Genomic DNA, 13,860 nt, shown 5'->3' on the forward strand with positions numbered 1-13,860 from the left:
CAATCTCCGTTGCCTGGAAAAGCCTCGGTCAAGAAGGAACCTATCCGCCTGGGGCGGATTGTATTGTATTCCCAAGGGAATGTGCATGCAGACTCTCATAGGGGATAGTATGTGGCCGATGCCCGACGCATACTCAGCATATCGAAGGAGAATCGCGTCCGTTACATTTCGAAAGGATATTTGAACCGTGAGCCATCTCCATTCATTGTTTAGCTTGATTGTCCATTCACATCATTGTATATTATCAAACTGCCGAACGGCGAAGAAAGTTTACTGGACTTCTATCTATTCACTACGCCAAAGGAACAATTTTGTACAACTGAATTTGAGTTCTAAGGTGTTGAGTTTAATTTTATAGCTCTTTATATTCCCATCCGAACAGGAAAATCAATACAAAGACATAAATAGAAGAAATCTGTCACGTAAAGGAAGTTTGGACACTTCCTTACTCAGACCTCAAAACACGAGGTCCCTTCTTCTTAGTCGCCTTCTTGCGCTTATTTCCCCGGTCAAAGGCGACGGCGTTGCTGTGGTCTCGGCCCAAGTTGTCAAGGTCCTTGACCTTAAAGATACGGATAATCCAGTTTTCACTGGTGAAGGCTTCTTCCAAAGTCGACAGCTGAGGGCTTTCGGCGGGGAGTTTGGCCCCGCGAACACGGTCAGTAGCCTGGCCCATAGGGAACAGCTTGTTGAAGTTGTAGTACGACATTTTGTACCTGTCCATCATAGTCAGCATATGTTTCAAGGTTTAAGAAAGAAAAGGAGTAGATCATACATCAAACTGTTGCGCATAGCCGGGGTGGCAAGATCATCCACGCGGTACTCCCCCCTTTGAGTGAAGAAATTCCGCTCCTTAACCTCGTCCGGCCAGATACCTTCCGCAATACGGACCATCCAAAGGAATTTGTTGATATCATCTCCAGAGTACCCAAGCAACCCACCAAAAACAACGAGCACGTAGTCAACATCATGCTGGCGAAGGATTGGGTAACTGACTTCTTCGCGCGAGCTCATGGCCTTTCCAACAGTGGCAATGTGGGTGTTGTTCCACGTGTTGTTGTCCACAAGCGTTGGGCGATCTGCCATGCCCCCAATCTGATAGCCGTAATCCCACCAAGACATGATTTTGGAGTTCGCTGGTGTGTTTTGACGAAGCCAGTAGTATGCTTCTCGATAATCATCGATTATAAATTGACTTCCGTCTGGCATCCGGCTAGCGAGAACCACAGATGGCGATGAATATGCGTTCGACGTCACCCATGTACAATGCGCAACGAACAAGAGAAGATATACAATGGCAGCGGATGTTGTCACAGCTTTCGAGAAATAAGAGCTGATGCCAACTTCAGGGGACCTAGCAGAGCGGAGTCCTTCCGAGGAAGAACCCTCGCTCTCCCTTCCCCGCGTAACCGGGCCAGATGAAGTCTTCAAGTACGTGTCGAGAATGTATGAGAGGACCAAGGCGGCCGCAACACACACAATGGGGGTTAAGGTCAACATCAGTCGGACCATGACACCGGCGAAATAGCTCGCAAGGACGGAGTAGATAATAACAAACACGTGCTCATCCTTGAGATCCCGGAAACAAATGTAAACACCTGCAGGGAAGAGCCAGATGAGCAAGTTGAGGTCGAAAAAGAACGATGGCCAAGCGGTGGGCTGATGCTCTGAAACTGAAGCAATAATTGGAATGTGGATCTTAGCATAGCCGGTATCCCATAGCGAGTAGAAACGACCACTCCATGGTGCAATAATCCCGGACATGCTCAAGATAATAAGACCAGCGAAGGCGACACCAGTTGTCAGAATAATCGAAGCAGTTAGAAGCCTCTGGAATTGTTTGCCAGGAATAAACCCGCGCACAAACTCCGCAAAAGCCACTAGTTGAACGAGACCGAAGACACCTGAGGTATGATTAGTATATTGCCAAGTGGTCGGCCTATGAGAATTGAGCTTACCGAGGGCAGACATGTGGTCACTGTTACGGATTGGCAGGAATCCAACGAAAGGAATCTGCATACTGGCTAGGGTTCCGAGAGCATACCACGTGGTGTAGCTGATATAAAGTCTGGAACTATATCTCCCCATGCAAAGAAGAACAAAGACATGCAGTGGGATCAAGTTAGTAATGAAGACGTACCCGCCCCAGGCGGACACCATGTAGCCGTAGAATAGAGCAGTCAAGGCTCCCCACATGATAGAACCGATCTTAAGTGCCTTGATCCACAAGAAGAAGGTGAAAACGAGGAGGAAAATGGCAATCGCCTCGTTATCGTAACTACCTGCCACTGAACGAGAGATATATCCAGGGGTGATGCCCATGAAAGCAGCTGCAAGAAGACCTGCGGAGGGGGATGAAGACATCTCGTTGGTCAAGAGGTACATGGCGAATGCTGTCAACCCAGAGAAAGCGGGTGCCAGTAAGACACAAATGTTGCGAATGTCGACGGGTATGGTAAGGAATCGGAGAACGTGATAGATGACGCCACTGGTCACCATGAGCCCGGGGTACAGTGTACCTCCGGTGACCCGCCCAAGAGGATGCCATGTACCTGTAATAGAGCATCTTTAGTATGTCGTGCGATATAACCCCGACTGCTGTTCACTGGTTGTTTTGCAGCTCCGAAGGACAAGAGCAAGAACGTACGGTCATCAAACCAATCCCAAAAATCGTAAAAGCCATTCTCAACGAGATATTTCGTCGCTCGGAAGTTGAACCACGGATCGACTAGAACGTTGTATATCAGCGTGCGATCCTAGGGTCGAGTCCGCGTTGAAAGGGAGTTGGATGCTCGTAAATGTGAATGATCGGGCTGTATACATACATTCGTGGATGATACTCTCAAAACCTGAATAACGCAATTACTGTTAGTAGTGGCCTTATTTGAGAAACGGTAGGATAGGAATTGTAGGCACATACGGATGACACTGAAAAGTCGACTGGACACGGCTGCGGCAGCAATAGTTACCAGAATGATAATACGCAGCAGGCCGCGTGCACTTCTGCCGGAGCTGCCCTTAAGAAGGACATCCACGGGAGAATCGGCCATGATGGCCAGGAGACTAAAAGAAGACGGGTGCCAATTGGAGTGAGAACGAAGACAGGATGGGATTCGTCCTGTCTGGAAAAGCGACTGCCCAGAAGTTGGAGACTTGAATTGTTGACGGCGACGGGGAGAGCTGCGCAAGGTGGTCACTTTGGGAGGCTTGGCGCCAGGTACTTGAGCGACTGGCAGTCGATCGGAACTTTCCCCAAAGCGCCCCGCATCGTCCTCAGTCACTGGAAAGAGACACCAAGCACCAGATTTACTGCCCACTCTTCTCGACGCTCGCTTCTTATTCAAGCACTATCCCGAACATACCCCGCCGGCTACATCATGGACCTGCCTCCGCTTTCCCTCGACCAGCTTTCCGCAGTCATCGCAGCTGCTCCCGCACCCGCTGATCTCTATACCTCATTATCAGACTACGAAGAGCAAGCTTGCCTCCTTCCAACGACAACCGCTGACACAAGGGATCTCCTGGTTGATTTTTATACGGCATTTTTCTTCTCCCACCTTCTCACCGATCAGATGTGAGTATCTACTGATGGTGACGGGACTCGCCCGGTTTTGGTGTTGCGGATAACTAACAGGACCTGGGATAGTTGTGAAGCTCGTGCATTGACGAGGCGGATACCACGAGAGCTACTGCAATCGGATTCACTACAAAATTGCTTGCTTCTCTTGCGCGCCGTATGGCAAAGCAAACACCCCGAAATCTACAAGGTCATCCGAGAGCTACCATGGTCCGAGCGATCACAACCACTAGTACGACGTTATGAGAGTAAGGACACACCGAATTTGCTCGGTATTTGAGCGACTATCTAAAGGGCATCTAGGCTACTTCCAAGAAAAAACGTTGAAGGAAGTAAGCAATTCCTACGAGACGATACGAGCCACAACCGCTGCTAGGTATCTCGGACTTGACACAGCCGCCGCTGAGGGAGGTGATCCGGCAATTATCGCAAGGTTCACGGCCTGTGGGTGGAGATGGGATGGTCAGGCTCAATTGTTGCACCCTAAACCAATCGTCGCTGCGCCTCCGAAAGACGATAGCTTGCAGAACGAACTTAGTCGGGTGATGGCGTTGATCGGCACCCAAGGCAGCTGAATCATGCGTTGAGAGCTGATGTTTCGGCTGAGCTGGGATTTGGAGAATGCGTCGTGAATGTGAGGGGGTATAGACTTTGGCAATCACGAAAACCTAGTGGTTGTCTCAAACGGGGGTTGATGCTTAGCAGCATGGAATGATACCAACAATCCAGGTAAAACGGGACTGCAAAAAACGGGACTGCAAGAATAAAGGAGGCTACTGGCGTTAAGGAGACGTAAAAAGCTGAACTTCTTGGTCATCTGGTCCAACCATAGAGTACACATGCAAACCCAGGGTATGTACAAAATGCGGATCGGAATTCTATAATTGTGAAAAAAGAAAAGAAACTCATTCCTTTCGCTCGCAATGGCACGACTCTGGGAAATTAGACCAAACAAATAATACATAATCGGTATTTACCCGATTCATCTTTCTAGGACCCGATGGAGGTAGCGCAACATTCGAACGGCGACAGTCGCCCCTCATTTTGTCTTTTCACTTTTCGTTTCGTACTCCAAATTCACTAATCTTTAAGCCTCACCAGCCTTCAGCTTCAGGAATGCCTCCAGATCGAACTTGGGGTTCTCGGGATCCGTAATGACTAGAGATGGATGGTCAGTACCTCCGGTGAAACAAGGGGCGCGCGAGGTGCTGCAGCACTCTCGATTGTTGCCACCCGAAAATGCATGGAGTGAATCTTGAACATACTGCCCGTTGAGTTGGTTTCCTGAGGTTGCGTCTTCTTCTTCCATTCAGCCCTGGCCTGTTCGATCAGGCGCTCCTGACGGGCATATTCGCGATCGGCCTCGGCGCGTCTGGTAGTGGCAGTGATAGAAGATTGGTGGGAGAAACCGTAGAAAAGACCAGCCACGAGAGCCGAATAACGGAGAACCTATATCGTAAGAAGGAGCTCGGGTCAGTATGGAAGGGGCAGTTGGATATCAGGCCGGGACTTACATTAACACCCTGAGAAGCAGCCATTGTGAGATGACCCTGGCCTGCGGATCAAAAATTGCGAAAAAGAAAGCGGACTGGAGAGTTAAAAGGCCCTGGACCCAGACAAGTGATCAGTAATAACAAGCCGACAGCAGGAGATTCGGATGCTGGTGCAAGACGAAGTTCTTGTCGCGAGTTTTTCCGGCCCGGTCCGACCTGCGCTTATGTCATCCCCCCCAATCCACGCATCAACCAACGCGGGTATACAAAGGAAGCAAGAAGTAAATAATTCTCTAGAGAACACCACACCCTCTCGGCGCACCGTCATGTCGGCCGTCAATAACCAGCGGAAGGCCGAGATTCTTGCCAAAAAGGCCAAGTTAGCAGAACTGAAACGCCAGAGAGAGTTACGCCAAAAGGAGTTCTCTCAGTCGCGGGCAAGTACTGGAGATGCTTCAGAGGTATGCACGGTTGCGCTTAGTCTCGTTACGTTGCTTACGGACCTGATTATTGACACATGACTGCTATAGGTTGTTTCACCAGTTCCTAGTCGCTCTGACAGTAGAGCTGAACTCGATGACCTGATCTCCCGCCTTGTTGACCGTCCCGGTTCGGCTACGGTGAGCGGTGCAGATGGCCTCTCGCGGAAAGGGAGCCGGCCAAATTCGGTGCTGAGCGCCAGCCAACTCAGCGGTGACAATGCAGAGGCAATCACCTCGCCAACGCGACCGCTTTCACAATCCATTGCCGTGCAAACTGTTGGAACGGAGGCGTTTGTCGCTATCCCTGAGCCCCCACAGGCCCCTGAAACCAAGCCGGAAGTTGTCACCTACAACAAAGGAGTACAGACAGATGATTTACAACAGAGCGAGCAAGATTTATTATCGTTGGACTCGGATGGTGAAGGAAATGAAGAATACAGACCCTCAAGCAAGAAACAACGAGAACACGATGATGAGATCCGACAAAAGCTCCGCAAGGAAATCGAGGAGGAACTGCAAGCCACTGAAGAAAGCGCCCAGAATGATGCTAGTGGTGACGCATCTCTACGATACCCACTACGCAAACTTGACGATGACGAGCTGAAGGCTGTTACATCCTCTGAGGACTTTCTAGACTTCGTGGAGCGATCTGCAAAGGTCATTGAGCGGGCTCTGGATGAGGAATATGACGTATTGGCCGACTACGAATTAGGTGGTATGGATGCGGAACTCGAGGATGACGAAGAGCACGGCAGGAAGAAGCGAGGTATCAAGGAAGTCTGCCAGTTCTGGGACGAACGATGGAGCAAGAAACGCATGATTAGTGATATTTGCTTTTCCCCCAAGGTTTGTAATAACTTTCTCCTCCCTGTCGTTCAAACAACTGACGGACTTATACGCAAAAGTTTCCCGAGCTCGTCCTCGCATCATACACCAAGAACCCCTCCGCACCTCACGAACCAGATGGCCTTGTACAAATCTGGAACCAACACTTGCACTCCCGCCCGGAGTATGTGTTTCACTCCACTTCAGATATCCTAACCGCCAAATTTTCGCCATTCCATCCTAACATCGTTGTCGGCGGCTCGTACTCCGGCCAAGTACTTCTTTGGGATACCCGCTCATCGCGCGCTGGCGGCGGTGCACCCGTCCAGAAGACTCCCCTGACAGGTGCAGGACACACCCACCCAGTCTACAGTATCTCAATTATCGGAACACAAAACGCGCATAATATCCTCACCGCGTCCACAGATGGTGTCGTCTGCGGCTGGACCGTCGACATGCTCGCACAGCCTCAGGAGTATCTCGAGCTCTCCACCCCACCACCATCTAAGACCGAAGACCTTGCTCCCACAACGATGTCATTCCCCCAATCAGACCCAACTTTCTTCATAGTAGGCACTGAAGAAGGCGGTATTTACCCCTGCCACCGTTATGACCGCGCTGGCGCCAAGGCAGGCACCGATCACCGCCTTGCCTACCGCGGCCACGCCGCTCCTATCATGTCAACAGCATTCCACCCAGCTCGTGGCCCTGTTGATCTCGGAGATCTCATGCTAAGCTCCAGTTTGGACTGGAGCGTCAAACTCTGGCGTGTCCGCCCTCCGGCTGCCACTGCCCCGGCGGCCACGTCCGGCATCACAGACACTCAAGTCGTCCACCCCATCCTCGATATCAACCGAGAAGATGTTGTCTATGATGCTCGCTGGTCGCCGCACCGGCCTGGTGTTTTCTCAGTTGTCGACGGCGCAGGGAACCTCGAGGTTTGGGACCTTTACACAGACACCGAAGTTCCCGCTGTACGGACCTCACCCTCCAAAGGTCGTGCTGGTGTCCTCTCCCGCAGCTTAAACAAGGTCGCCTGGGAAGAGCGGGAGGGTCGCCGCCTCGCAACTGGCGGACTTGACGGTGTTGTAACCGTATTCGAGGTTGGAAGAGGACTCAGCGGTACGCCCGACGACGTTCCCTCTGAAGAGTGGACCGGCATGAAGCGACTTGTTAGTAAACTAGAACAGAAGGATAAGGACAGAGTGAACTAATCGATTGAATCTAATCTTGTTGATACTCCCCTTCCTTCTTTTTCTGTATTTAGTGTCTTGTGCCGTGTGGTGTCTTTATTGAACTTACCATATACCCCTGCGGGCGCCATTTTGGATTGCATGAATGGATGTGTTTTCGCAACTCCTAGGCCTACAACCCAGAGGAGATGGGAATAGATTACGTGATAAACTGTAATAACTTATAATACATTCTCTCATGATGGGCTGTGAGGGCTATACTTGTAACGTAGTCATTACCTACTTTAAGCAATGTGAGTTAGAAGCGAATCCTGCTGCTTTATTGTAGCTTATTCACAGTTGTCTGAGAGCAGAGATGTCACACTCTGACACATCCGATGAAAGAACCAAACGCCAAATACAATCACTGTATATCAATATCATAAGGCTAAAGTCGGAAAATCATTGTTGAGAACAGACAGCTCCGATGTTCGTACGCCATAATCAATTCCCCCTGTGGTATAAACAGCCTAGCTTAATTTGCCGCGCACGTTTCCAGTCATACATGGCAACCCATACATACAAAAAGTCAACGCGGTCTACACAAACACCTGGGCCAGTTCCAATACAATAAGATAAGCAAAGTACATGCAGATTAAATGCGAGAAGGTTATCGGGAAAAGCGCATTAGTCTATCGAGCGGCCATCTGATTTTGCCCTGTGTTTCCCAGTATCGTTGCCGGTTGATGGAGGGGGTTAACAGGCTTTGACGGCAAGGAAGGCGAGGTGTCCCGTTTTGGGCCGCTTGGTCCGAATAGGCCGATTCGGGAAGGGGGTGATGAGTAACCAGAATTTCGGTGGGAACCGTGCGATGGACGATGTTCGTGGGGGGTATACGTAGCCGGATGAGGTTTTCGCACATCTAGAGGAGAAGAACTGAGCGACCGAAATCCAGATCGTCGGTCTGCATCGTATTCGGGATACGCGCCCCCTGCAGTAGTCGCTGCATTGTCTTGCTCGGCACCGTAAGGTGTATTGTTGGCGGAAGAATTCTCCGCAATAGTTGAGGCAGATCCATTCGGAGCGCTAACATCCACCATGCGCATCTGGCCCGCTGGCGTAGCGAATGCAGGTGCACGTGAATTGTCCATGACCCGGTTCTGTGGTCGGTGGGAAAGGTGCTGATGTTGGTGAACGGGATGTTGCGGGTTTGCCCAAGGCGTTTGCTCAAGGAAGGCTTCCTCCGCGGAGGTATGGTAGGCGTTCGATGATATGCTCGACATGGGCGGCCGAGATACTGGTGGCTGATGTTGAGAGGCCGAAGCCCTGGTTTCAATGGATATCTGTGTAAATAGTCAGTATTGGCCTGCAAATTTCTTGGGTTTTTATTCGTATTAAAGACAACTTACGCCCATCTTTTCAAGGTCCTCGTCAAGCTCCGTTGGTCGCGCAGATGAGAGTGTTGGAGCTGCTGGAAATCCAACGTATTTGGAGACGCCTGCCAGTACCGACACCTCTTGATTGTACGCTGTTTGATGCGCAATCTGCTGAGAGCGGCGCGTTGGGAACGGAACATAGTGTTGTGGGCTCACATCATCGGTCTTAAAACGATCGTGCTGGATCGAGTAGAATTGCTTGCTGATAGCACTCGAATGTTTCTCGCGGATATCTCGGACGTGCTGAAAATATGTGCTATGTGCCTGAGAGCGCTCGGCCTGGCTTTTATTCAACAAGGATTCGAGGCGATATTGGAACAACGTGTGCTCGTAGCTGATCTTGGCGTCGCGATACCCTTTGACACACTCAAGCTGGCGCAATAACTCGGGATGCGTTGGATTTGGGCCTTTGAGCATATCTAACTCACGATTTAATTTGGATATCCTTTCGTCATAGATCCTGAAAACGCAGATCGTCAGTAACGTGGAAACTCCAGAATTGAAAGAATCAGAGACAGATCATACTTGTCACGGAGAGCTGCAAATTCTCGCTCCAGTAAAACCAAAGAGTCTATAGCCGTCGTCCTTTTCGCTGCTGCGCGTAATACTATTAGTTATGCTCCTTGAAAAGGAATCGACCGGGTGCCTTACATTCTTCCTCTATTTTCGCGGCGGCTTCACCGTCATCAGCATCTTCTGGACGATCCGCCGCATCATCATCGCCGGGTGTATCGTCAACCTCCGCACCCGTTTCAACGGTGCCACTGTCAACGTCGTCGTCGGCATCTCTGGTTTTGCGCCCTTTCCGTTTACCCTTTTTGGCTCTCTTGCCCTTCACAGGAGCCGAAGGCAAATCAGACTCGGGAATGTCATCAACCAATGTATCATCCTCATTCACCTTCGAGGTTTCTTCAATTGGCTCAGGCGTAAGAACCATATCGGGTGGCGGGTCACTTAGATCACTCTTGAGTGAGCCGCGGCGCTTGTGTGGCGGGAAGTCATCCTCGTCGAGGTCGGACAGCATCTCATCCCCGGATTCAGGACGTTTTCTTTTCTTTCCAGCGCTGTCGGATAAAGTAGAATCTTCGAGGTCCTGAGTCTCTTCAACACTATCTATGGTGCGACCATTTTTGGAGCGAGACTTGCTTGGCGAGTCATCCACCGGATGGTCCTCATCTTCCTCGACGTCTTCATATGTGGTAGAGTGCACCAATTTGCTAGGGCTAGGGCCGTAGCCACTTGCGCTCACTACAATATTCGTCCTCGCGCGGTAGTTGTTTGGGGAGTCGTCAATGCGCTCGGTTTCTGCCTCCGAGTCATTTTCCGCGGCCATTTTCTCCGGCTTGGGCGACTCGTAGTCAGAAGGCATGTTATCTAAAACGTCATCGATTTCGCTCAGACTGCTTGACCGTTCATCGTCTAGAAGCGAATCCTGAAGAAGCAGGTTTTGATCGCCATTGAGGGCGGGTTCATCATTGCCGGTTGGGGCACCAACCGCAGTGGCTTCTCTGCTCTCTGCCACCTCCATATAGAAGAGATTCTGTTATGTTTATGCGATGGTAGATCAACGAAGGTGAGAAGAAAAGAGAAAATAGGTGGATGTTTGGCGGAGGCGTGTCGAAGGCGCTTGTGGGGAGAGGAAGGTGGGCGGAAGGGAAGATCGTAACGCGCAGGTATAACCTAATTCGAACGAGATTAAAATGTCAGAAGGAGTGTCATTTTCGAAGCGAAGCTTCAAATAAGCCGGCCATGGGTACTGCAGTGAAGCGAAAAGGAGGAGCAAAGAGGAGGAGGTGGAGGAGATCCCAGAAGGCGGTGCGGAGATTGATCACACCCCAGAACGTTCATCATCAGACGGGCCTGCGCCAGCCGACCACGACATCAAGAACGTTCGATACATGCGAGCAATAACTCCTTGAAATGTCGCGGAGAAAATTCATAGCAAGGGAGATACAATTGTAGAGCTTGATCACATACCATTCGACAATGCGCTAACAGTAAACCCGTGGTGTACCAGCTTGCCGCGACACTGGGAACGATACTCTTCACCACCACGGTCGCTGAGGGAAAGCACAAGCACACAGACCCAAAGCACAGCCTCCAACACTGTATATATATATAATTAGATATGTAGCGGGCTTGACGATTGAAGGATTCGAATAATTCGCGAGCACGGAGGGCCGATCGTAGTAAGGATGGGGCCTTTCAGAAAGCGGGCAGTACGACAGCGCAGCGCAGCGGGAGAATGGGCCGCATGGAAGTCGAGGTGGTTTGACGTCAAGGTGAAAAGGGAGACCGGAAAACAACACGGCGAGCAAACTATGGGTGTAATCTGGTTGTGAGACAGGGTTAAGCAGGGTGAGACTGCAAATAAACGGGAGCTGCTCTCTGGGGCAGATTTGGAGGAGTGAGGAGGACGAAGACGAAGAGCCCAAGGAACCGAGCTGATCGCGAGTGACCGCACCAAAATTACAGGACCCCGTATTGTCACCGTTCCTTTCTGCCGGCCGTACCATTCCATCGCAAATTGGGGCTCTTCACCGCCCGGGAATCGAACATTGCAGCCATAGCGCTTGGGCAGGGTGAGCTTGCACCAGAGTCTAATTATCTTACAGTAGCTTATGCCACAGGTATAATTTGCTAGAGTGCCCTTCTTCCGGCGTGCTTCAACCTGGGTGCCTGAGCTGCAGTTGTTGAATTTGAGACCTCATGAAGGCGGTGTATCATGTGGCTCGATCGACGGCCGAGGGCAAAAGCGGTAGAGAAAAAAAGACGGAGAAAAGAATAATTTTCTAGTATAATCGCGCTGGGCCAGAGAACACGCCGGGCAATTTTTTTATTTTTTTTTCTTGTTTCTCCATTGCTCAAAGTCGACTCCTGAAAACCTATTTATTGGTATTGTTCAACATGGGCAAGAAATCAAAGCCCCAAAGGGAAACTCCTGCGGTGTCCAGCACCGGTTCCTCGCTGCCATTCTTAGGCGGGAATGCCTCCGTGGATCCTTCATTGGCTTCATTGTTTGAGCAGAGTGTGCGTATTTTGACTTCCGTTTGATCTACCGAAGTTTTAGAACCGTTCGGTGACATGTCTCTAACCCTTCTTCATTAGGCTGGACCAGTAAAAGTTCCAGAAGTACCTCGCCTAGGTGCTGAGAGGAAAAAGAAGCTTGAAGAGAATGATGCTGAGGAGCGACCCTCTGAGCAGGACGATGGCTCAGTTTCCGAAGACGAACCCATGGAAGATGCATCACTTTCCGCGGCTGGTACGCTTAACGACGCTGTACAGGCGGTCGCCGAGCCCCCAAGTCGGAAAAGAAAGCGAGCCACCGCAGATGACCTTGAAGATTCGTATATGCGTCGCTTAGCAGCAGAGGAACAGAAGGAACAGAAGAAGCGCCGAGAAGAACGTTCAAATGTTACGGAAGAGGATGAAGGCAGTGAGAATGAAGCCTCTCAACCCGAAGAAGCCGAGTCCGAGGACGACGAGGACGAGGATATCCCTAAACACGAAGCCCTAATTGGTGACCGCGAAGATAATGACAAAGATGAACTATCCAAGTCTAATCGCACTGTATTTCTGGGAAATGTTTCCACAAAGGCAATCACCTCCAAGTCGGCGAAGAAGGAATTAATGAAGCACCTTTCGTCATTCCTCTCGGCTCTTCCCGAGTCCACGGGGCCTCACAAAGTCGACTCGTTACGCTTCCGGTCTACTGCTTTTACCAGTGGCGGCAAAATACCCAAGCGCGCTGCGTTTGCTAAGCAGGAGATCCATGATGATACCACGCCCAGCACTAATGCGTACGCTATCTATAGCACACCACAGGCCGCGAACAAAGCACCTGCAGCGCTGAATGGTACAACTGTGTTGGATCGACACCTGCGTGTCGATAGTGTAGCGCATCCCTCCAAGGTCGACCATAAGCGATGCATTTTCGTCGGCAATCTCGATTTTATCGACAATGAAACTGGCACCGACGAGGGAGAGAATAAGAAGAAGAAGAATAGGGCGCCAGCTGACGTGGAAGAAGGCCTCTGGCGTACATTCAATGCTCACACCAAAGGATCAAAGAGCGGTGCCCCAGGTCGAGGCAATGTCGAGTCTGTGCGGGTAGTTCGTGATCGATCTACCCGTGTTGGAAAGGGATTTGCCTATGTTCAATTTTATGATCAAAACTGTGTCGAGGAGGCCCTTCTACTAAATGACAAAAGATACCCCCCGATGTTACCGCGGAAGCTGCGCGTGGTGAGAGCAAAGAAGATTTCAAAGAAGCCTGAAGAGAACAAAACCTCGTCCAAGTCACTAGCGGAGGCTGACAGAACACTACATGGCCGTGCCGGAAGGTTGCTCGGAAGGTCAAGTGAGGCCAGGCTGAAGGCGGCCGGCAAGAAGTCCATCTCACAAAACTCTCTGGTTTTTGAAGGCAACCGCGCAACAGCAGATGGATCGTCTCGCATTCGGGTGCGGACGAAAAGCCGTGGCACCAAGGCCAAAAAGGATAACCGAAGCAAAAAGCGTGCTGCGGCCTATAAAGCTGCCGGGGGCAAGAAAGCACAAATAGGAAAATAGAGTCGTTGATGCTGATTTAGTACCTGTATATCTATGTGGTCAGCAAAAGGATATCAAATGGATTATGATTAGAGCGATTATCTCAATTTCCAAGGCACTCTCCGTCATGTTCAATATGAATATTTACGTATTATTATTTCATTGTATTGAGACACCTCGGAGCAACTTGCAGGACAGATAATGTGACGTCATCAGCCTCAAGATAAACACGATCAGTGAAGGCCTCATTGCTTCTAAATACAATACATTATCGAAGTTTCGCTAGCCCACTTCTCTTGTATCATTTTTCCCATCGTTCAGATTTCG

The 13,860-nt window shown here is 50.4% G+C and overlaps 6 protein-coding genes across 6 annotated transcripts; 3 read left to right on the plus strand and 3 right to left on the minus strand.

Moving 5' to 3' along the window:
- Positions 1-445: 445 nt before the first annotated feature.
- Positions 446-3,050, minus strand: STT3 (dolichyl-diphosphooligosaccharide--protein glycosyltransferase subunit STT3; the record flags this gene model as incomplete). The annotated part of the gene is made up of 6 exons (XM_041700559.1): positions 446-716; positions 776-1,904; positions 1,959-2,552; positions 2,648-2,728; positions 2,826-2,849; positions 2,921-3,050. The coding sequence occupies 6 exons, from the start codon at positions 3,048-3,050 to the stop codon at positions 446-448; spliced, it is 2,229 nt and encodes a 742-aa protein (XP_041553532.1).
- Positions 3,051-3,377: 327 nt separating this feature from the next.
- Positions 3,378-4,152, plus strand: APUU_21771S (CSN8/PSMD8/EIF3K family protein; the record flags this gene model as incomplete). The annotated part of the gene is made up of 3 exons (XM_041700560.1): positions 3,378-3,574; positions 3,647-3,825; positions 3,881-4,152. The coding sequence occupies 3 exons, from the start codon at positions 3,378-3,380 to the stop codon at positions 4,150-4,152; spliced, it is 648 nt and encodes a 215-aa protein (XP_041553533.1).
- Positions 4,153-4,664: 512 nt separating this feature from the next.
- On the minus strand, positions 4,665-5,115 carry APUU_21772A (ATP synthase subunit e; the record flags this gene model as incomplete). The annotated part of the gene is made up of 3 exons (XM_041700561.1): positions 4,665-4,735; positions 4,843-5,026; positions 5,092-5,115. 3 exons carry the CDS (start codon positions 5,113-5,115, stop codon positions 4,665-4,667), a joined length of 279 nt encoding a protein of 92 aa, XP_041553534.1.
- Positions 5,116-5,396: 281 nt separating this feature from the next.
- APUU_21773S (putative dynein intermediate chain) lies at positions 5,397-7,591 on the plus strand (the record flags this gene model as incomplete). The annotated part of the gene is made up of 3 exons (XM_041700562.1): positions 5,397-5,531; positions 5,601-6,398; positions 6,458-7,591. The coding sequence occupies 3 exons, from the start codon at positions 5,397-5,399 to the stop codon at positions 7,589-7,591; spliced, it is 2,067 nt and encodes a 688-aa protein (XP_041553535.1).
- Positions 7,592-8,241: 650 nt separating this feature from the next.
- APUU_21774A (uncharacterized protein) lies at positions 8,242-10,513 on the minus strand (the record flags this gene model as incomplete). The annotated part of the gene is made up of 4 exons (XM_041700564.1): positions 8,242-8,892; positions 8,959-9,445; positions 9,511-9,580; positions 9,637-10,513. 4 exons carry the CDS (start codon positions 10,511-10,513, stop codon positions 8,242-8,244), a joined length of 2,085 nt encoding a protein of 694 aa, XP_041553536.1.
- A 1,379-nt stretch (positions 10,514-11,892) lies between these two features.
- nop12 (rRNA-processing protein NOP12) lies at positions 11,893-13,554 on the plus strand (the record flags this gene model as incomplete). Its single annotated transcript, XM_041700565.1, has 2 exons — positions 11,893-12,015; positions 12,094-13,554. 2 exons carry the CDS (start codon positions 11,893-11,895, stop codon positions 13,552-13,554), a joined length of 1,584 nt encoding a protein of 527 aa, XP_041553537.1.
- Between the last annotated feature and the right edge of the window lie 306 nt (positions 13,555-13,860).

Source organism: Aspergillus puulaauensis, chromosome 2 (assembly GCF_016861865.1).
Source record: "Aspergillus puulaauensis MK2 DNA, chromosome 2, nearly complete sequence".
In the NCBI taxonomy this organism is placed as follows: domain Eukaryota; kingdom Fungi; phylum Ascomycota; class Eurotiomycetes; order Eurotiales; family Aspergillaceae; genus Aspergillus; species Aspergillus puulaauensis.